The sequence below is a fragment of the Coccinella septempunctata genome, chromosome 9 (assembly GCF_907165205.1).
Source record: "Coccinella septempunctata chromosome 9, icCocSept1.1, whole genome shotgun sequence".
In the NCBI taxonomy this organism is placed as follows: domain Eukaryota; kingdom Metazoa; phylum Arthropoda; class Insecta; order Coleoptera; family Coccinellidae; genus Coccinella; species Coccinella septempunctata.
The window spans coordinates 10,040,136-10,063,791 of record NC_058197.1 but is presented as its reverse complement, the minus strand read 5'-3'; the positions used below and the strand labels follow the sequence as shown (position 1 = coordinate 10,063,791).

The 23,656-nt window shown below is 32.9% G+C and overlaps 1 protein-coding gene across 6 annotated transcripts in view; it reads left to right on the top strand.

Moving 5' to 3' along the window:
• Positions 1 to 4,178: 4,178 nt before the first annotated feature.
• LOC123320382 (optomotor-blind protein) overlaps positions 4,179 to 23,656 on the top strand; it is a 116,354-nt gene continuing 96,876 nt past the window's right edge. For 3 of the 6 annotated variants that reach the window (XM_044907692.1, XM_044907691.1, XM_044907690.1), the window contains exons 1-2: positions 4,192 to 4,399; positions 5,958 to 7,097. In XM_044907692.1, coding sequence (XP_044763627.1) covers positions 6,613 to 7,097 — 485 coding nt within the window. In that variant the 5' untranslated portion in view covers positions 4,192 to 4,399; positions 5,958 to 6,612. Of the gene's footprint in view, positions 4,400 to 5,957; positions 7,098 to 23,656 lie in introns of all 6 variants that reach the window. The other 3 variants (XM_044907689.1, XM_044907688.1, XM_044907687.1) reach the window with 3 other exon arrangements.

Sequence of the window (23,656 nt, the reverse complement as noted above, 5' to 3'; positions counted from 1 at the left end):
TATCACATTGACAAACATCCATTTCAATTAAATAAATATATTACATATTAGCGAATGTCGATGAATTTTACTACATTCTACTTATATCGCAACAATTTGATGAGGATGGGGTGTAAAATCTACCGATGTGGCAGATCTACCGGCTCACTAGTCTTATTATATCGCAAAAATTCCTTTAAAATTTGAATTAGTTGTATGACTATTCTAGGCTCTTTTCATTCCGCGAAACTTAATCTGTCTATGTACAACATAAATGGTATTTCAGCCGATTACGCTTACTCGAACATGGATAGGTCCATTTAACATCGATCGATCGTTATCTCGCGTACATAACGTTTCGACCTGTTTCCGGTGAATCTTCAGTCCGACACGACAACTCATAATCATCCGCCTCATCGTCATGTTTACAAAGTGCTGCTTAGCGAAGACCAGCTTCGATAATCATCGCAATCTACCCCTCGATAGAAAACAAACGACTAACGCCTATAAACGAGAGTGGGAAAAACGGGGAAAAATGCGTGCCTCCGACGTTATCTCCGCAACATCTCCTGCGTTTATTTTCGCCACGGCCATCTCGAATAACAGCTAATTATATGTTCGGGACCTCACTGTACCATTGAAATTACAAAAATCGCCACTAAAAGCGACAATAAATCAAAAGATAAAGGATCAAGCTCGCCAAGACACTCATTAAGAAACGGCCAAGGCTTCCCGTAGTCAACTGACGCCACAGACTATCGCGTCTGCTGTGACCGAAGGCGTGGCTTCGGCTCTGGTGGGGGGTAGGGGAATGTGGGCGTGACCTAAGCGATTGACAGTAGACGGGCGAGTGTAAACTGACACGACGATGTTCTATTTTATGTGCTAAAACTATGAGCAAAGGGGACTCGATTTTACACATTAAATAGTGGTTATCGTTTGATGAAATTTTACGGTTTTTGTACGTCTGGGATATGTCGCTTCGGCCGATTCTCTGTCGGACTTTACGATTGTCAGTTGCGGCTGTCGGACTGGTCCTTCGGGTAGGAATGGAGATTTGGGCGATGAATTGGAGATTAAAGTTGATTGGTGGTCGCCGTATGTTGTCTTATGAAATTGATTGATGTAGGGATCTCTCGGCGCTTGGTGTTTTTTGAGGTTATATTGGTGGAGTTGACTATGGAAATTATTTTTGGTGGTGATAGCTACTCATCCTGGTCTGGTGATGATATAATTTACAGCAACTTTGATTGCCCAATTCAGAAATATCTAATGGAGAAAATTTCGAATTTGGTGATATCTTCTTAATGACCTTATACCATAAAACAATTCACTAAAATGAGTACCTACCAATAAAAAAAATAATTTTATAGATTGATATAGCTCTCATTCTGATCAGGACAAAAGGATTCGAAAATTATATTAATAACAACTATATTGAATGAACTATCCTTCGGAGAACACAAAATACGAAAAATACAATGTACAAAAATGCCCTATTTCATTCGTAGGTACTCATATAAATTAATGCTACTTTTGTCCTTTACTTTTTTGCGGAAAATGAAAGAATGAAATCCCAAAGACTTTAGTGTGTCTTCGAATGATTATTACTTCTATCCGAAATTTTTTCGTCCTTTCAATGTTTCGAAATTTTTTTTATGTACTACAGAAGCTACAGCTCAAAATCTCATTGCAGAAGCATTTTTCTTGAAAGAATTCTCCTGGAAGTCGGAATAATATTTGTAACTACCGGATATATAGTATTTGATGTCAAAACCTACGTTCTCTGCTAATGGGTGGTGTGCAGTGAAGAGAAAAAAGTGGTTAAAAAAGTTAAAAAAATAAGGAATTGAATTAAAAATTTTCAAACAAAACAATCTTATCTAATAATTAAAATTGAAACCAATTATGAAACATTTGCCCATAAATGTTTTCAGAGCCTTCTCTATTTTCATTGAATTGAGATTTAAATAAATATCTGAAAATTTACAAATAATAAAAAAATAAAAAGGCAGAAAAATCTGTAAAAATCGATATATCTATATAGGCCCCCCTGAATTTAATAGGATAAACATATATATTATTTAAATTCTATTGAATATGCATATGTATATATAGGTATGTATTACCTACTTGCTGAAATAAAATTAATATTCTTCAACCAATAACAAAAAATGTAAACGCCGAAACCCGTCAAATGATTTTGAATTACCCTAATTTCCTGTCAATAAAATTGAGCGTTTTTCTTCAACCCCTTAGCCGCAACCCAATCCAACTACCGTTTTTCGAATTAAAACTTATAGGGACTTATTTCATGTATGAGCTCATTGGAAAGCACATCAAAAATGGAACCCCATAATAATTTTTGTCTTTTTTTAATTTTCTGGTTAACAGAAGGAAGATTGCTTGAAAAAAAGAGTAATAGTTTGGCAATCAATAGGAAATTAAAATTAAGATGACATTTCAGAAACAACTCAAGATTTCGTTATTGCTAGAAAATGAGGATAATTAACATTTTATTCACGGGTTCACTGATTCAGCGTTTTCATTTCGACTTAAAGGTTGAAGAAATATTAGTTTTATTCCAATATAGGTAAATTGGAATTTTTGCGATTTGCGATTTTTTGCGATTTTTTATACATTTTTTTCAACAGTTTCAAAGTTTCAGTCCAAGATAATTTTAGGTGATAGGAAATAAAATTGTTATTTGAAAAATTTTAGCAAAAAATTCTTTGAAATAAAAAAATATTGAAGAAAATACATCATGAGAGTCCGTAAAACTTTTTAAAATGGCCAACGCTTTACTCAACAAGTTTCGCAGCTCCAGTGGTCATATGAAAATTTTTGTGTTGAAACTTATTGAAAATAAAAAACAATATAGGTATGTTTTGCTCCTATTTCAACTCTCCTAAACCTAAAGTTGAGTTATTAGGATATTAAGTAATTCAATGAACATTTTATTGAAATACATATTCATAATGTAAGCATCATTCAAAGCCATTTGCATCAGGGTAGAAATAATACGAAAAATAAAAAAAATTTAATAAAATTTTTCACATTCGTAATTGATCTGAAAACTTTATTTCAAAAAAAAGCATTTATATTTAAAAACTATCAACTGACTTGAAAATATGCGTTAAACATATTTCAAAATTACATAAAAAATACTTAGGTATTCGAGATAATATATCACCATAATAAATCTGGTGGAAAATTTGAAATTTATTATCAATTTTTTATAGGACCTAATGAATTTATTTGAAGCTATAGTTTCAATCTGAATAACTATTTCTATTTTGAACGCACAATATTTCGATGCTTAGGAGCAAGCAATATTTTTGTTTGAGATTTTTTGAAGCATAAGAGAAAACTGAAAATTTTCCCAAATTGGAACAGATCGTGAAAGATTTTTAATGAAATCAGTTTTCAAACCTTGACACTTTCTTTGAGTTCAAATATGGATCTTCATCAAGTATCGGCCACATCAATACTGATGTGAGTAAGAATTTGAAAAATATTCATTTACAAAGCTTTGAAACATTTACGAACGAAATGCATACTTCGAAAACTTTTTTGGGTTTCCAGATTCCATTGAGAAATTATAACAAAAATCCGAAAGTTTCTAGGGATTACGGAATTATTTTATGGAGTCGAAGGAAATTTTTCTTGAGAAAATTTAGATTTTTAATTATTTTTCTCAAAACTGCCAGAAAATAGAGATATAAAATTATCAGATCAATATATGAAATTAAAATTTCATAAAATTCAGTTAAAGGAATAATTTGACATATGACTAAGTATTTATTTTCGAATATTTACCATTTTGTATTTAAATGAAAATTAAAAAAAAAAAAATAATAATCATAAAAAGGTAGCTACCTGTATAAAAAAATATTTCATATCAATAACTATAAGTAGGTACCTAATATTACCAAAATTAAAAACTCAACAATTTCTTTTATATATTAGGTAGATACAATAAAGAAATGGGAGGTAAACCCAATAAGCCTCTACCTATATAACCCTAAACACCCCTAACTTCAAAAACTCGCAAACACCCGGAAAAACAAACACGCACGCATTTTTCCCTTAGAAGCTTTTCCCGACGTTAGTCAGGGGTAGTTTTCGATGTAGCAGCGCGGGCGCAGCGATCGGCGTAGTAGCGCTCCCGTCTGATTTACGCGACGTCAGTTGGTGCTGGCGGGAGTCGTGTTACGGATCATCGACGGCGTCCAAGCAGTTTTCGTCTATTTACCAGCGCGATTTTGGCGCCTTTCACTCAATTTCCCCGTGAGAAAATCCCCCTGAAACTATGCTTTACGATGTGAGTACTTGTGCCATGCTGGTGGAGTGAGCGTAAACGGTGTTAATCGATCGAAGTCGTTTTTCTGGATGATTAATACTGATCCAGAGATAATTGGTTAGTTGAATATGAGGAGAAAATTTTCTCGCTCTAATTTCCCAACCTAGAAAATTTTTAAAATGGTTGAAGATCTGCGAAATACTGATGAAGTTTGAGAATGCTTGTATGAATGCATAGTACCGTCGCTTCTAGATTCAGGAATAATAAAGTACTGATTAACACTCTGGCAGTTATGAGACAAAAAACGTAAATTTTCAAAAACCCTCTAGAAGCCTTAGTTATGAGCTGAAATAATTCTAAATTAAAAAAAAATAATTATATTTTTCACGATAATTAAGCTCCAATTTAATTCGATTTAAATTGAGGAATAGCTGTGTATTTATAATGCCTAATGACGCCCCATTATTGAATTAATTGATGTTATTAAATGATGATTGCGTTTTTTCGATGAATTCCTATAAATTTCAGGCCAACAAAAAAGCCGAAAAACACGATTTTACTTTGAAAGATTATCACCTTGGTAAAGTATGTACTAAATTGATTGCCTAAGCGGAGATTTTCTTATTATGTTTGAGACACATAAAAATACAAAAAATTAATGCAATTTTCATCTATTGATTAATCAGCTTCAAAAAAAATTAGATATCTGAGCGAAGTCAGAGAAAGCCTTTTCTATGTTTCAAAATAAACACAAATATCTGAAATTGATAAATTGATGAAAACTTAAAATAGTTAAAAAATTCATATAAAAAATCAGGTAAATATTTTTTTGCTGAAAAATATGAGGGTATTGTATATAACTTTCTGATTAACTAGTCATCTAGAAAAGGGGTGCATGTTCACCATAGTGAGTATGGATCAAAACTGAATTCACGAACAATTTTAATTAATCCATTGAAATAATTTCATAAAAATGTTTTTATAACTCGAATAAATCAATTTAGTACAGTGGGGCATTAAAAATAATTTTGGAATATTCACCTAGAAAAATATTGGCAAAATAATAAAATGCTCATAAATTCACGAAAAATCAGGAAAATATTTTGAAGCTCAAAAATGATACAGAATTGAATAAAAATTGTAGGTATTGACAATATAATAAAATATTCAAAAAATCATGAAAAATCTGAAAAATCTTTTGGATCTCAAAAATGATTCAGAATTGAATAAAAATTGTATTGACAGAATAATAAAATGTTCAAAAAATCATGAAAAATCTGGAAAAAATTTTGGAGCTCAAAAATGATACAGAATTGAATAAAAATTGTATTGACAAATAATAAAATGTTCAAAAAATCATCTTAAAATATAAATAATATTTTTGCAGTTCAAAAATAATACAGAATTGAGTAACTTTTAGACAATAATATGGAAAGTTAACCATAATATTGATAAAAATTATATTCATGTAAAAGATGAGAATAATTTCATTGAAGTTTGATAATTTGAAATTTATTGAATCAACAAATTTAATACCTTGACAAAAATGACTTCTACCTCAATTTTTAACCCGGAATAAAAAGAAGAAAAATCTATTAGTCAGTTGGAATTTGTAGATATAATCCTGGAAGCGTTTCAAAAAGCACGAAACTTTCAACCAATTTCCTATTTCCAGACGAGCTCACCCAGCGAAAAAGCCCCGGAGGAGAAATAATCGAAGCTATCTTCGTCGAGGAAAAAAAAGGGACCAAGAAAAGAGCCGAACTGGAAATGTCCCCACACAAACCGCAGAAAAAGTAAAACAGGAACCGGGCGACACAAAAAGCCCCAGTAACGCCTTCATAGGCATAACCTCCTAACTCCTGCCCACCATAAGTGTTAAAAGAGTGGGGACAATGTCGCCACCTGATTGGCCAATCTGTCGGAGCTGACACCAGCCGACCAATGGCAACGCGTCAGTGTCATTAACACACACTGACTAGATCCGCTACGTTTCCTTCTATAGTCTTTGCTTACACTTACAGTGGTGTAGAGGTGTTGCTGTTCACACTCCTCCAAAAACACCCTTAAATCGCAGCTAGCCCTGATTTCACGCAGGGATTGTCGCGTCGCGTTCACTCTAGTGCGTGTGCGAACGGACTGTGCTTGTGAAAAACGAATTTTGAAAATTTTACAGTGTTTTTAGTGCGTTAAGATGTTGAACGACTGAGGACTCCGCGACCGACCGAAACTTACACTTATCGATCTTGGGGGATGTTAAAGGATTTTTCATGAGAAATCTCAAGCGGGCAAGAATCGTCAGATTCTACCGCTTTAACTAAGGTGGCCAGATGCGTTTCGACACCCTCCTGGAGTCTTCATTAGATGCGAAAGTGAAAAATACTATGGCCTATCATCCCTTCTTGCAGCTGCCGAGACAAACCGATTTTAGCGTTTCTTCACTGTTGACGGCGGCCAACAACAACAATTCCTCCAGCGGCTCGCCGGCCGCCCCCAACTTCTTCCCCTCGGCCGCCTTGGCTGCCTTCGGGGGGCAGAATCCCCACGCTTGTTACCCCGGAACTTTGATACCTAAGATCAATCATCCCCATCCCCATCACGCGCTCGCCGGTCATCCTTACACAACCGCGGAAGATGTGGTGTTAGCGGCGGTTGCGGCCCATAATCATCATCCGGCGATGGTCAGGCCCTTACGTGCAATACAACCAGAAGAAGACGGTGTGGTGGACGATCCGAAGGTTACCTTGGAAGGGAAGGACCTGTGGGAGAAATTTCACAAGCTGGGCACGGAGATGGTTATCACCAAGAGCGGAAGGTAAGAGTCTTAGGAAGGTCGAGCGACCGATAGAGATGCGTTTGAGATACGTCTGACGGCGGTTTGGACTAGTCAGAGTGTATTAGTTACGTATGGACTAATCCATACGCGTAGGCCTCTTTGAGAAGGCCGCTGTGCGCTGTGCGACGGTAAGCGTTAAGTATGGAGCTTGAAATTTTGGTACCGTTCAATCATCAGACGATCAGATTAGCTTAAAACAATCCCAGAACTTTCAGTTTCTATCGTCTTTTTGGTATAAGTTTGAGTTTATCCGTTAACAAAAATCACGCTAAACAATATCAAATCTATAATATAACCAATGAGAATTTACTAAGCTTCATCAAAAACCTTGATTTTCTAACCAAAAGTATTTGTGATCCTCAACAGCAAAATATTACGAATTATCCGTTAATAAAAATAGAAAATAATAATAGTCCTCTTGTTGAGAAGTCAGTAACATGAGAATTACTGAATAGGCCTGTGTCAACAAGAAGCTCAACTTCATTCAGGTCTATTTTTCATCCAAGCCACAAATCGACGAATAAAGATTCAGCATTTTACATTTCACGTGTTAAACCGAAAGCTCAACTAGAATATGTTAAAGATTATGCGTTAGTGTACGCGTTAAAAATAGTCATTAAAAAGCGATATAGCTTTGATAATGCCTAATAACAATATTACCAACAACCTCATTCAGCGTATACACTTTCATTTTCTAACATCACTTATGTGTTCAAATAGAAACATGTTAAAATGCTCTGATAAAAGCGTTAATGCCCTAAATTATAATAAGAATAAATGCCCCATTTATCATATAAATACTTTGGCTAATTCGAAAGCTTAGTTTGAAAGCTAAACTCTCATGAGAACGCAAATATTCCAAAGTTAAATATATGTTATCGATTTATCACAAAAAATGTGGAAGATTATGCGTTGAAGATTGAAACTAGTTAGTTAGTTATCGTTATACAATTATTGATTCTCAATATTCGAGAAGTGAGAAGAGAGAAGAATTTTCGAATTCCTCAACATAAATAACGAAAAAAATTAAAAATAAACAAGCAAATATTATCCATAGCGCTACAAAAAAAGCGTTAATATTTTAATTATATCAAAAAGTAAACCATTTTAATATTAACGAATTTTATTGCCAACCGATCAAATATCGTATTACCAAGAAAATGTACTTATACCTGAAACCTTACAGGGCTTGCTGATAAGCTCGACTTGAAATAATTTTATTTTTATCCATAAAAAAATAAATGGAATCGTGACGTTATACGGTATAATATTATTACATATGTAAACAAAATGTTGTTGAGGAGGGTACTAAGTGTAGGTATCATTGTAAAAAGTTCGTATTGAAATGAATTCATTGTAATATCTACCTGTAGTATGCCAAATTTCCGTCATTAGTGATGGAAATCGGGGTAAATTGACATTAATAATATAAGATGTACAGTTCATTATATATGCGTTATAAAATGCGTTGCATCCAGGTACTTACAAAATATCCTCGTATTGTAAACGTATACATTTTTTAATATAACCTATTACTCTGATCACTGCATTCCGAACACTACTTGATCGATATTTCCTCCTTTCCATTGTAAATGTATACATTTAATTATACTTATAAAGTTTATGTTGTCGAATCATAAAAAATATATGAAAAAAGATATTCATATAAGAATCCAATTTCTTATTCACAAGAGCGAATTTCAAAAATCTTCAGAATAATCAAGAAGTATCATTAATCAGTTTTATATATATTTGAATAGTCAATAATAATACCTTTCAATAAGTAATAATTTAAAAATAATAATTTATAATTTGAAAGTATTTAATCTTGAATTTGAATGATAAAATTATTTAGGTAATAATATACATAACTAAAACGAAGTTATAGTATATAATAAGTATGTATGTATATAAACTCGTATATAAAAGATATTTTCATATGAAGCTAAGTATAATTATTGAAATATTTCTTGAACTTGAAAACTTACAAAAACCGTAACTGAGCGGGAAAAAATCAAATAATTAATCAATAATAAATATGTTCTGAAGAAATTTTGTTCAATTGGTGTTTTGACATGAAACACATTAATCTTCAAATTGATAAATACCTTCCAAATGAGAAATTGAAAATTTCCATTTCGTATATTGTCAATGAAAAATGGAATTAAATCCTGAGAATTCGAGAGCGATTGAAGATTTCTTAAAAAATGTGAGAACTGAATTCCTGAACAGAAGTCAGCCAGATAAATTTTTAATTCAGATAAAATTATTCCTGATTTTCGTTTCAATAATGTTATTTTTCAGTAATATGTCATTTGGCTTCCATAAAAAATTTTGATTGTATATATTGGTGAATATTAATTTCGAGATTAATTTATTATGGCAATGTAGAGGATCCAGGGAAAAATATATATTGAAGTAACCAATATTTTATATACAGAGGTAATACCTACAAGCAGAAATTGTCATTAATCTAAACCTAATTATAGAAAATCAGGTTGTTTGTGAAACCGTTTTATCAATGATATAAAAATATACTATGATCATTTAGTGAAAATAAATTGTTTAGCCGTCTCGAATCCCATAAAAATTAGTACTTTATGACGTTATTCTTCGAATAATTCAGGCCCAACATGATAAAGGAAGGAAATTTTATCTATCAAACAAATTCAAATAATTCGAAATACACGATGGACTCAATATAACATCGATTTAAAAGGTCATGATTCGGAATGATATCAAATACATTCGAAACATTATCAAAATTACTCTGTCAAAACTGACATATTTATAAGATGGACAAACAAGTCTTGACAGCAATTTCATTTTCGTATCGTATTGATTTCACATAATCGAAATTCTACGTCAATTTCAATTATTTTGACGAACACCTGTACGTCTGTTGTTTTACATAAAAAAATTGAGCATGCTATTTACCATTGAATAATTGTAAGGTGTAAAGTCAAAAACTTCCTTTCAAACTAATTGATTCAAATGGTTTGTAAATTAAAATCAACCTCTGAATAACAATTGAGCACGAGGTGTGCCCAGAATGTTTCTCTTTCCCAAGACTCAATTAGGAATAATTCTAACGTTTAATAATTGTTATTGACACAAACAACACCATTTTGATACCACTTGATATTGGTGTAAATATACGTTACTGGGGAATGTTGACTAAAATGGAAGTACTCAACATAAAGGTGTTAAATTCTGCCATATCTTGAAATAAATCAATCATTCAGAATTGCTGTCAATTGAAATGGCATTATCTTGAAAATAATTAAATAAATTGCGAATTCCCCTCTTCCATTACAACAATTTGCTTAGATGTATGTGGAAGATTTTATATCATCACTTGTATTATGGGAAACATCTCAATCCCCCATTGGTCGATTAAAACTAATAGTAATTGAAAATTCTATTTAGACACTACGTACCCACAACATGCGTTTTTAAACAGAAAAAAACATCAATCAGATGATCTCACAATTATCATGCAGTGTGAAATACTTCCATATTTTTTCCAACACCTACCTACCTGAAGAATAATTTATTATGATGAGTGAATTCTAATTATTTTTGAAGAACAAGGATTGTAAAGTACATATAAGTATTTAATCGAGATTAAATCCTTTTGTTCAATTTAATTTATTATCATTTATATAACAATTTGATTATCAAACCAGAATGTTTCGAAGAAGTTTAAAGAATAAATATAATTTTCAAATTATTAAAAACTTTTTGACAAACACAATTTTCATCAATTAACTCGACCATATCGACAATATTGGATCACATTAAAATTGAAAAAAAAACTACATAAAAATATTCCCGATAGTGAAGTACCAGTTAAAAAACATACTTCCCTTTTTTTAGTCCTATTAGCCAATTTGATACGTTAGCGTATCGCCTGTTATAAGCTTCACCCCTTCCAACGGTCGTTTCATAGATATAATAACCGTTTAAATCGTATTAAACCATTCAAACGTATGACGGATATCTTCCTTCTGTAAATTGGAAGCAGACACTGGAAGTGTTGAAAAATAGATTTAGTGTTTTAGGTGAAGGTTTTTTTTGGCACACATGTTAGCTGTCGTTGTGGCAATAATGATTCTTTGGACATAATACGAAATATGTCCGCAAATTATTAATTTGTTGGGATTTTTTTGATTGATAAGTATTTCGAATCTACTAAGTAATAGTGAAAAAAAATCGTCAAATTTAATAATGTGCTCTTTGGGAAAAAAATTCTATTGTTGAAAATCTCGTTGAAAATAATTAATGAATATCGACGTCTGAAGTAATGGGTTGGAAGTTGGAAGTATTAAAATTGTTTTTTCAAAATTGAGCGTTTTTCTGCCATCCGTTAGCCGCAACACAATCCAATAATTCCACTCTGATATTTGTTGTTTTTTTTTCAAGAGACGTATGTGTTTTTTGAAAAGGTAAATGAAAATCAATTGACAGTTTTCAGCATTTTCATTCATGAGTTATTGGTTGAAGAAATCTTATTTTTAATTGTAGACATATGTCCAATCCTGTAAACAATATTTTCTCGGAATAAAAAACGGATGTATATTTCATTTTTTCATATCAATTTTTCTATTCATTAGATTTTCGATCGGATTTTTATAAGTATTTTACTAGCTAAAATTTTTCGAGATTTTGAATATTTTCCAAAATATGGTACTCAAAAATTCTGCCTTTGGTCGTTTGACGAATTTTTGCTTGACATATTAATGAAAATCGAAATTTGAAAAAAATATGTATTATTTAGCGCATTATGTATATTAAAGCTGAATCCTAATTATGACAGATATTTCGTGCTTGCTGTACAAATAATTAAAAAGACAAATATCACCATACGGCTCGGTAGGAATGTCACAAATTTATACTGGGGGGCACAGTGCCCCCCCCCCCCTGATATTTATAAATTCTTCATAAATTAAATCAATTTCAGAAAATATTACTTAATTTCATGAAAAATGTTTCTCTAACCCTTCTGGAATTTATTTCTGAAAGCAGTCTTGAGGATTTATTTATATCAACCCTCAAAATTATTGTGGGTTTGAATCCAGTATTAAATTACATTAAACTATGAAATGAACTATGGAGAATTATTTATATTACAGAGATGATAAGAAATGGTACAATCCATTCGAAATGTGCATATATAGAATTTTATCGGTCATGAGCAGGCGTAGTTTCGGACGTTTTAGCACTCCTCCGCGGATATCCTGTCTTGGGTAATCACATTAGAAGGCCGCAATAAACCTGATGAAAAAATGGGCCTGTGTGCGATGGATCTAAAGAGCCGTGAGCACACACAAGGCTGCATCCTTCCAGCACGGTTGTGAGATGGGGAGGCACATACATTCAGCAGGGCAGCAAAAGCGGGGTGCTAGTAATTAGGGTCCTTATTGAAAGCGAACTCTTCTACCCTCTTGCTCTTATGTGTAGTTAGATGCTGGGGAGGGGTGGGGAGTAAGTTCTGCGAGAGACCGAGGTCTTTCTCCGTCCTTTTCCCACCCCTTACGAGTATAAATCAATATTCGCGGTTGGCGGTGTACATGATCCGTGGACGATTTTTCACGTTACGCGTATAGGATCAACCGTGTGACCTTCGGTGATAAGGGATGTTTTTTGTGCGATGGGTTCTCGAAATTAAACGAAAAGTGCAGAAATAGTTCTCTCTAAAAAATATTGCGTCATTTTTTATGAAGAAATTGGGTAGATATTAAATTAATTATTAAAAATTTTATTTGGTTTCTTTTATGCTCCAAGGGTACTTAGGCGAAATTGAAGAACTATACCAGTTATCTGTCCATGAATTTGAACTTCTTCTACCTTACTTGATTCGTTTCTTCATTTTCAAAAACCATTCCTTCAACATCGACGCAAATAAATGATGTTAAACGAGTTATTTTTACGTTGTTTTTTAGGTTTTCATTCCATTTATCTTTTCCACAGTTTGAGTAACGCAAGAAATTTATATATTCTTTTTCAAGAGAAAAATACACGAACAGGTTTATTGAATTAAAATTTTCTATTTTTATATTTATATTTTATTTTTTTTTAATATTTTCTATTTTTCTCGTGTTACATGCCATACACTTGCAGTGTTATCGAAAACCTCCTTCCTTGTTCCAATTAGATGTTTGTAAGCATGATTTCAATTCTAGACAGTTCATCTACAATTCTAAGAATAAGGCATGTTTTCAATAGATAACACTTTAAAAATCGTCACTATAAAGAGTATATCGGCCTAAAAAATGCATAGAGTAAAAATTCGAATTCAGTGAGTGCCACCATTTTGTCCTTTTAAAAAAGAATTTGTATAGAAAAACCTCATAAATTGTCAAATCATCTTCGTCATCCAAAGATCGAAGCATATAAAGTAAGGGTTGCTGTTGAAAAAAAATAAACCTTTTTCTCCCCCTCGTTACTCAACTATACATACAATGTTGTATAATTTAAAATTTGATATTATTTTATTATTTATAAACGTGTTTACTGAAAATGAAAACGATTACTTCGCAATTCTTCTTTGAAAATTGAAAAGGGCAAGATGTATGATTCAATAGGTTATCATCTGAGAACGAAGAAATCTTTGGACTGAATATAATATTATTACCTATTGAATATTAAAAAAAAGAGTGAGTGGATGAATAAGTTCAATACAATAGTAGAAAATTCAACGGGTGTAAATAAATAATTAAGAACCAATTTAAGGAGAGCAGTGTGGATTTTCATATATGTAATATTTATTGAACAACCCCCTAAAGATGGCAACTGACAATCAAAAGATCGTCTTTGTTCAAAATGAATCAAGCTATGAAAAATCAATTTTTAAATAATATGGATAAAGAAAATTTTTTATTGCGAAACAAATTTTAGGGGTGGTATTTTCTTTCTCTTGTAATTATGGTGAAATAATACCAATAATTTTTTATCGCCTTGTCGCTCCGGTTTCACGTCTTTCATTTTTCCTGTTTGTAAGAAAAAATTACTCTACAGGTGCCATCTTTAGGAACCTGTCCTTATTCAACTAAGGGCTGCTCAAAAAAATTATATGAAAGACGCAAACCATTTTTTGACAAGGAATCACCCCTTGAATACTTCCGCAACTATTCATTCACACCCAGTATATTGCGGCGAGGGGAAAAACCCATATTTTCCATTTTTAGCGCTGATTAAAAAAGTCGATAAGCCTTTCGTATCTCTCCTCGGACACTCAAGAAGGAGGTGAGAAGAAAGTTGAAGGGATACTTCAGAAGTTGGGGGACTCGCAAGCAACACTCGAGTTCTGCAAGAATTCACACTTTTAAATTAGCCTCTTTTCGCGAATTTTCCAGGCGGTATTGTTCGTTTTTTGGCTAGACGGAAGAGGGAGGGATTTTCGTTACTTTTTCCGGCTCCGAAGGGACCAGGAAGGTGAATAAAAGGTGGAGGTCAGAGTTCTTATGATGCGTAAAATATAAAAGTTCATGTACTACGTTTATTTCAATTTACTTTTGTTTTATTAAATGATTCGCATATGTGGTAGATCAGTTAACCTTCATATTAGCTAGCCTTGATATGTTATATGTTATAAGAGAACGTATCAGTTAAATCAGTTGGCTAACTGATGAACATTTCAGATATATCAGTTATAAACACATTTATGGCTTTTAGATTATCAGGATCTTCGGTTTATTCAGTATTTAATGTCGATTAGTTAGCGAATGGAGACTATTTGAAATATGGACTTCCTGAAAAACTCTGATTAGTTTTTATTAGTTAAGGATTATCATGCTTCAGCGACCATGCAAACTTCTTTCGCTGAGAAGAGTAGTAGCAAGCTGTCTTATTCTCCTGTATGAAGTAGATCAGTTAGCCTTTAAATTAGCTTTGCGAATATATCAGCTATGCCTATCTCAAAGTCAGTTAGCCAATAGAATATTATTTTCACTTAGATTGCTGAATAAGCAGCTAGATGTCCTGCTTCATCGTTGATTGATTCCATATTGAGGTAGAAAAAAGAACAGATTTGATTTGAAAACAGATCAGTTAGTCTTAAGATTAAGTTCCTGAATAGATCAGCTATGCCTATATAGGTAAATAATTGTACTGATTAGTTAAGAGAACATATTCGGTGTTGAGCTAAATCAATGGGTTAACTTATAAACGTTTTCGGCATATCAGTTATGACTACATTTATATCTTTTAGATTATTAGAATTTCTTGTTTATTTATGCTTCATCGTTGATTGATTCCAAATTGAGGTAGAAAAAAGAACAGATTTGATTTGAAAACAGATCAGTTAGTCTTTAGATTAAGTTCCTGAATAGATCAGCTATGTCTATATAAGTCATTATACTGATTAGTTAAGAGAACATATTCGGTGTTGAGCTAGATCAATGGGTTAACTTATAAACGTTTTCGGCATATCAGTTATGACTACATTTATATCTTTTAGATTATTAGAATTTCTTGTTTATTTATGCTTCATCGTTGATTGATTCCAAATTGAGGTAGAAAAAAGAACAGATTTGATTTGAAAACAGATCAGTTAGTCTTAAGATTAAGTTCCTGAATAGATCAGCTATGCCTATATAGCTAGGTCATTGTACTGATTAGTTAAGAGAACATATTTGGTGTTGAGCTAGATCAATGGGTTAACTTATAAACGTTTTCGGCATATCAGTTATGACTACATTTATATCTTTTAGATTATTAGAATTTCTTGTTTATTTATGCTTCATCGTTGATTGATTCCAAATTGAGGTAGAAGAAAGAACAGATTTAATTTGAAAACAGATCAGTTAGTCTTCAGACTAAGTTTCTGAATAGATCAGCTATGGCTATATAAGTCATTATACTGATTAGTTAAGAGAACATATTCGGTGTTGAGCTAGATCAATGGGTTAACTTATAAACGTTTTCGGCATATCAGTTATGACTACATTTATATCTTTTAGATTATTAGAATTTCTTGTTTATTTAACATTCAGTGTCCATTAGTAAGTCAGTAGATTAAGAATTTGAAGGTACTATTGACTTTCCTGGATATAGTTTTGTACTTTTGATCAGTGAGGTGCATAGACCATTTTAATTTCAAACAAACATTTAGATACCTGTGTTAACTTGTTCTATTGGTGAATTAGCTGACCGACCGTATAAATAACTTAGCTTTTCTTCATGAATAGATTCGCCTTCATCAAAAAAGAGTAGTAAGTGGACAGATTTTAGGCAAATATAATTAATTGTATAGCAGTTAAAACCTAAGAATATATTATTAAGTATTTGAGAAAAAGTCTTATTATTTATCAGTGAGCTAATATAGCTATTTGCTGTTCAGATAGACCAATAATCCACTTCAAATGTTGAAAGAGACTGAAGAAGATTGTGAAATTCTATCATAGAAGATGAAGAGTTTGATTAACATATGATTGAAACAGAAATAGTAATCATTTTCGAGTCTTTTTGACTAGAAACTTCTGATTTCCACTGTGGAGTGTCAGACAGAACGTAGCGACGCGTATTCTTCGGTTCTCGTTTGTCCGATTTTAAAGCGAAATACTCGAATTTGTATTCGCTTACGCGTTTGTCGAGTCGAGTCCTTCGTGGCCTGTACATTTCAAAGTTCACCGCCATTAAAAAAGACGTGACTTTAAATAAATTGGAAAGCGTGTTTGGCGTACCGAATGAATTATGCATTTTTTTACGCAAGATACCAGTTCGATCGGGTGGTCTCCTTCGGAAATTACAAATTGGGGTAATGTTCGATGGTGAAGGTGTACGGGGGGGATCCAGAAAGGGACCTGCCGGTAATTTTGCCCCTGGCACGTTATACAGAGTGTTCAGAAGGTAAAGCCTTTTTACAGAAGGTAGATATCGTAAAAAAACTGTTCCACCAGAACCCCATGTTGCATAAACAGATACAGTTGAGGGTTTGTCTATACAGCAACCGGTTGGTCATGGAAATTTGACACATTTCACTCTGTATAGTACGAAAATGTGGGGTTATGACGCTTGTCAAAACATTTTTGGGTTTTAAATCAACGCTATGTTGCCCGTTCTATGTAAAAGCTTCTGTTATTACGTATTTTATCACAATGTCGAATCTCTTCGGAAAATATGTGACGAACATAATTGAAGTTTATACAAACTGATGGAAGGCATACCCAATCCAGTTATTTGCATGGAAAATACAAGAGATCAGTATGATATCATAACATGCACTAGCTTGAGGAGAGGTAATGTTCGTTATCTTCTTTGGCTAAAGTTTGTATACGTTACATCAGTTGTATATTTCAAAAATATCAACCCAAAGATGAAATGCATATTATGCAGTAGTTGGGAATGGGTATGTGCCGAAGGAATTAACAGATAATTACAAGAATGTTAAATTCTTCAACAAAAATCATCTTGCATCAATATGAGTAAAAGGAATTAAAGGAAGTTTCAAGTCAAGATGAACTTCAGCTTTGAACAAAAATTTCACATGAATAGACAATTAACAGGACAACTGGCGCGTATTTGTGGCTGTTCATCTTAATGCATCGATATAATAATAATAATTAGGTATTTATTGGTACCTTAAGACATTTACAATGTATAGAACAAGTCGAATGAAAAATAGAAAAATCAATTTTCGGGAAGTTGTTCTACGATGACATTAATCGAAAATCCTGTAGTAAACTTTTCGCATTAATTCACTCAAACATAAAATTCTCAAATGCCACCACTTTTTGGGTTTCCCAATAGAAGCAAATTCTTTGTCATAATCTTCATTCACAATCTTTCTGATTGTGGAAATATTCAGCTGAAATATAAGTCGTTTAGATTCAGATGAAACATATTATATAAATTCTCTTACATTGAATATTTTCGATACCGTCTGACGTATTGTGAATTTTAGAATATCAGGGTAAAACTATTTGAATGAGTCGACCTGAATTCTAAATAGCACTTCCTGAAACCCTGTCTCTTTTTTCAATCACTTTCGGCATTTTCGTAATAAAAAATGATATTAGTTGTGGCAACGGCGTTATGACATTAGCGACATCTCATGAGTGCCAACCTTACTCCGTTCTAGTTACAAAAATTCGAGAAAATAATTTCATGGCCAACCGACTGCTAAAATAAATATGAATGGAGTATAGTAGTATCTATAAAAAAGTATTAAGAAAGTTAAAGGACAACTCAAATGACAACGGGTGAACATCCCCTTCTAGTGAAGACTTAACAGATGGAGCAGTTATGACTTTTTCTATTACAGCATTATAACCTGGGTGCTTTTACTGTTTTTATTAGGTTTCATTAGTTCATATCAATTTTAATATCGTCAAATAGAACATCACCCCCCATATGTACCTAAGTGAAATTTTCGCGCTGAATAAAAGTTTCGCTCTCTCATCACAATATACAATATCAAGTTTAATTTAAATACATTCGCGAGGGATGCAGACAGGGCGAGTTTCAAAAACGCGAAATATCCTCTCTACATCAAGATCGTTAACTGTCACTTTCCCATTTCATCAATTTTTCGACGGAAACAAGTCTGAAAAACCCCATCTTCAGGGGATCCCAGGAGCGAAAACAAATGATAAAGAAAAACCAACGACCCGAGCGAAGAATGCGATGTTCTTCCTTCCCCCGGAGAGGGAAAAACGCAAGTAATAATATGCCGGGTGAAATATTCAAATATACGTCGCATATTTCTCGGGCAATATCAACGCTAGCGCCGCTTCTATTCCGAATCGTGAGAAATAACTCGCAAATGAAATATATACATTCCACCCCTTGACGCAAGACCCCGTCATTATCGGACGAGGGGGGGATGGAGTCTTGTTTTTCTTCATCTTAACGGCGCCATTCGCCGAGACATGAACGGCGACAGTGGAAAAAATTGTTCACATTTTTTTACAGCAAGAAACAACGTCTTGTTCTTGTTGTTGGTTATATATTATAGCTTCTCTATTTTATTGTAATTCTTATTTTTATTTATTTTTTTTTTGTTGACCTCTGTGAGTGTTTGAGTCGTACAAATATTTCAACAGTAGATTCTTTGGGTCAAGAGAAACACTTTTTTTTCATAACATTTTTTCCGATTCGGCCCTGAAAAAAAGATATAGCTATTTTGAATTTTCAAAGTGAGCTGTGCCCCCCTGGAAGAACAAAATTACCTTCGGATTACATTCGAAATAACTGAATCTGTGACACTACACATCTATGGATCTTCTAAAAAAAATTGCTTTCTGTTAAAGTACCCTATTTTTCGAATTTCACAGATATTTTTTATTTTTTAACATAAAATTACTCGAAAACGGAACATTATACGAGAAAATATGAAGAATATCATTATTTTAAAAAACGTTCTGATATTTATTAGATAGCGTCCAACACAATTCCAAGAGTTGGATTCTTTGAATTTTTGGTATTTTTTATGGTATCTACGTAATGGTCATAAAGGAAAAACTGGAAGACGTGGATGATATCCACGTGTCAAAGTGCTTTCTTCCCAAACTCACACATATTTTCAATTTTTTAACATAAAATTACACGAAAGTGGCTCATTATACGATAAAATATGAAGAATACTTTTATTTTACAAAATGTCCAAATATTCATTAAATAGCATCCGACTTAGTTTCAAGAGATGAGTTCTTTGAGTTTTTGGTATTTTTATGGTCATAATGAGAAAACTGAAAGACGTGGGTGATATCTTGTGTTCGAAAAAGATTCATCAGATGAATGAAAAACTTTATTCCGAAATTTATTAATTTCGATAAAACCGTTTGTGAGATAAAACCAAAAATAATATTTTTTATGGTCCTTCAACCTGTATTTTTTAAATCAAACCGATTCAGAAAAAAAAGTAGGAGAAAAAGTGTTTCTTTTGACCTCAAGAATCTATTGTTGAAATATTTAAACGAGTCAAAGACTCGTAATTTAATTATCGTAATTTATTGTCATCAAAATTGGGGTTACTAAAATAAAAATTAAATTTTTTTATGGTTTTACAACAGCCTATATATTTCAAACCCAGCCGATTCGGAAAAAATGGTAATGGAAAAAAGTGCTTCTTTTTATCTCAAGAATCGACTGTTGAATATTTCGACCTCAAGAATCTACTGTTAAAATATTTGTGCCAGTCAAAAACTCATTCTGTAAATCTACCTTCTATCCTTAAAAACACGTGTATGTAGCTAATAGAAAACGAGTTCATGTCTATTTGTTGTATCGATTATTGATGTAGGTATATCGTAGCAACAAACTAAATAATTTTCGAATTCGGGAATTTGAAAAGAGGTACCAAAGATTTCAAAAAGCAGTTTGTTATCGCAATCTTCCTATAGAACATACGAGAGAACATACGAAAGCTTGTTGACCTAAACCACTGCTTTCAAGTAGTCCCATCAGAAAAAATCCAGTGATATAAATTCCATTTTTCTAATTTTGACATATGTATAAAGTGACACTTTTCAAAACTCATTGACGTTTTGAAACGTTTTACTTTTCGAAACCAGTGAAATATTTCGCAACTGCTGATGAAAGGATTGGTTCCTCCAATTTGAATTCATAGGGAAATAGGGAATACTCCTTCTGACGAAAATGATGTATTTTTCATGAAATATCTTTGAAATGTCACATTTTGAAATAACCATTTCAAAAAATTCAAAATATTTCAAGTGCATAAAAATAAAAAATAAAAGAGGATATATTTTAAATTTGAAGCGTTTCGTTTTTATTGCACAAGTTGGCAACATCATCTGAAATATGCGTTGCTAATAAAGGACAACAAATACACTATCTTGATGAGATAGACAAAGATGGCTGTCTATGAAGTCTGCGACGAACGAGGAAGGTCGTACAATTTTATGGCATTTTTATGACCGGTTGCTGTTGAGGCTCGTCAGTGAGTACGAGCCTTATGATGGCTGTAAATCAACAGCTGTTGTTTCATAAACAAGCCATTGTTCTTTTTATTTTCTAGTAGGCGCTGTTGCCAAATCGTAAACTAGAAACGAAGTGATTTAAATTAAACCTCATATTTGAGAATGATTTCGAATAGTTTCCGCGGTGCGTTTGAAAAATTCATGAATGAAACTCATAATTATTCATTTTAAACTTTCCTATGCTGTGATAACCCAAATTGAGGAGAATTCCCCATTATGATTTCGAAACTATCAGAGCTGGACTAGTGAAAGATAGTTTGACTTTTGCGTTTCAAATGTATATTTTTTCATGCGTTGTTGCCGAATCCCCACGTATATCTTGACAACATAGATTCCGCTTTGCCGAAGCCTCCGCTATCTTTTCCTCGACTTCAAACGTGGACCGTAAGGCGAATTCGAGGGGTTACGTACTAAGTACATCAGAGACCGAGAACCGTTCGGGCGTTAGAGCGTGGCGGGCGCAGCGCAGCCATGATTACCTTCTCAGAAGACCCGATCCCGTTCAATTTGAACCGAATTTCCCAAAGGTGCCAACCCGATGTCGGGCCAAGTGAAGTGTGTGCCTTTCGCCCGATTCCCGACGCCCGGGCGTCGATGCGAGAGTCCCCCATCACGTCTGAGATGATGTGCAAATTGTAAAATAATAATCCGGGACTCTATTTCGACGCTGAAAGTGTTCCGGAATTATTTATCAAAGGTATCGTCGCGGCGTGAGGGGGGTTTGGGGGTGGGCGTGTGGGGGCGGTTTACGCCGCTTCTATATTTCCTGCCGTGGTCGTAGGTGAAGTTCTCTATTTTTTCTCTTGGTGGATATTTTCAAGAGGAAGGATAGGTCTATGGTTTGTTTTTTCAATTCAGTAGAGAATAACAGAAAAATTCCTAAATAAATAAAGAGCATAGAATGGCTTCCTACTTGTTTCCACACGCCCAAAAATTTTGTTCATTTCTTCATTTTATCATATCTGAACAAAAAATATCTTCTCATGCAATTTTGTAGGCTTCATTGGAACTTCTCGAAGGTCTACTGTTCTTCTTTTTGTGCCACCGAATTTTCTAAATCATTGCCTGAATTCAATATTAGGTCGCTTTTTCATTGGTTCATTCCTCAGCAGAAAGATTAAAAAATCGCTTTTCCACAATAATAACGTTGATCATTTCCACTTTGACTATCCCAAATTTCTTGATTTCACGACACAGCTTTTATGAGCTCCCCATGTATTCATCTATTTTAAATAAAAGAGTCTTTCAGGCTGTTGAAAAACCATAAAAACATGTTAATTTAAGTTAAGTATCTCACAAACGGTTTTTTTAAATGAATTAAATTTCGGAATATAGCTTTTCATTTATTTGAATAATTTTTTTCGAACAAAAAATATCACCCACGTCTTCCAGTTTTTTCATTATGACCTTTACGTACCATTAAAATACCAAAAATTCAAAGAATCCAACTCTTAAAACTATGTTGGACGCTATCTAGTGAATACTTGAACGTTTTTTAAAATAAATACATTCTTCATATTTTTTCATATAATGGTCCGTTTTTGAATAATTTGTTGTTCAAAAATGAAAGAGTATCTGTGAAATTTGAAAAATGGGGTACTTTTGCTGAATACAACTCTGTTCAAAAAATTCACGGATATGCAGTGTCACAAATTAAGCTTGTTTTTCTGAAGTTAATTTTGTTTTTCCTGGGGTGGCACAACTCATTATGAAAACATAAAATTGCCAAATCGGAAAAAATGGTTTAGGAAAAAAGTGTTTCCCTCAACCTCAAGAATCTACTGTTAAAATATATGAAAGAGTCAGAGACCCACCCTGTAAGGACGTCCGAATAATTCCATATAGGTATCGGTAAAAATTCATTATAGTTTTTCATGAGAAAATGAAACAAAATGGCGACTCCAAGATGGCAATCGAGATTTATGGTTGTGCTTCTATTCTATTCAAAATTGCTTTAAAATTGGTTCAAAATTCATGAAAAAAATGGCGACTCCAAAATGGTGGACAAGTTCTAAGATAATCTGATTTAAGTTATGTGATTATGATTTTCATGTAAACACTCGTAAATTAAAGATAGCGGACAAAAGACAAATTTTATAAATATGGTCCGGTTTGATTCTGAACAAGTTGCAAAAGATGTTTTCTTTGTCAAAATTGTCAAAAACAAGATTGCGGCACCAATTTCAAGAACGTTTTAATAATCTAAAATTTTCACCCTATCTCAACAATAACAAAAATATATACCTACATAGAATTCAGGGTTTCACCACTGTTGGATCACTTGAATTTATTCTCAAAATGATTTATTGGTATATATTAATACTATTTCTCGAGTGAAAACTTAATTCTAATCGATGAATTTTCAAAAGCTAAGGAAACAAGAGTCGAATTAGTTCCCAAAAAATTCTAAAAATTGGAAAATAATTTTAATTGTATTTATTCAAATATAAAACAAATGTGTTTACTTTACATTTCACACATTTTAGTGTATACATTTAAAATTATTTATTTTTATTCGATTCAGTTATTGAAGCCTTTTTCTGTATTTTTTTTTTATTTTTCCAAATATTTTTCTTGAATTGTCCAGGAAAC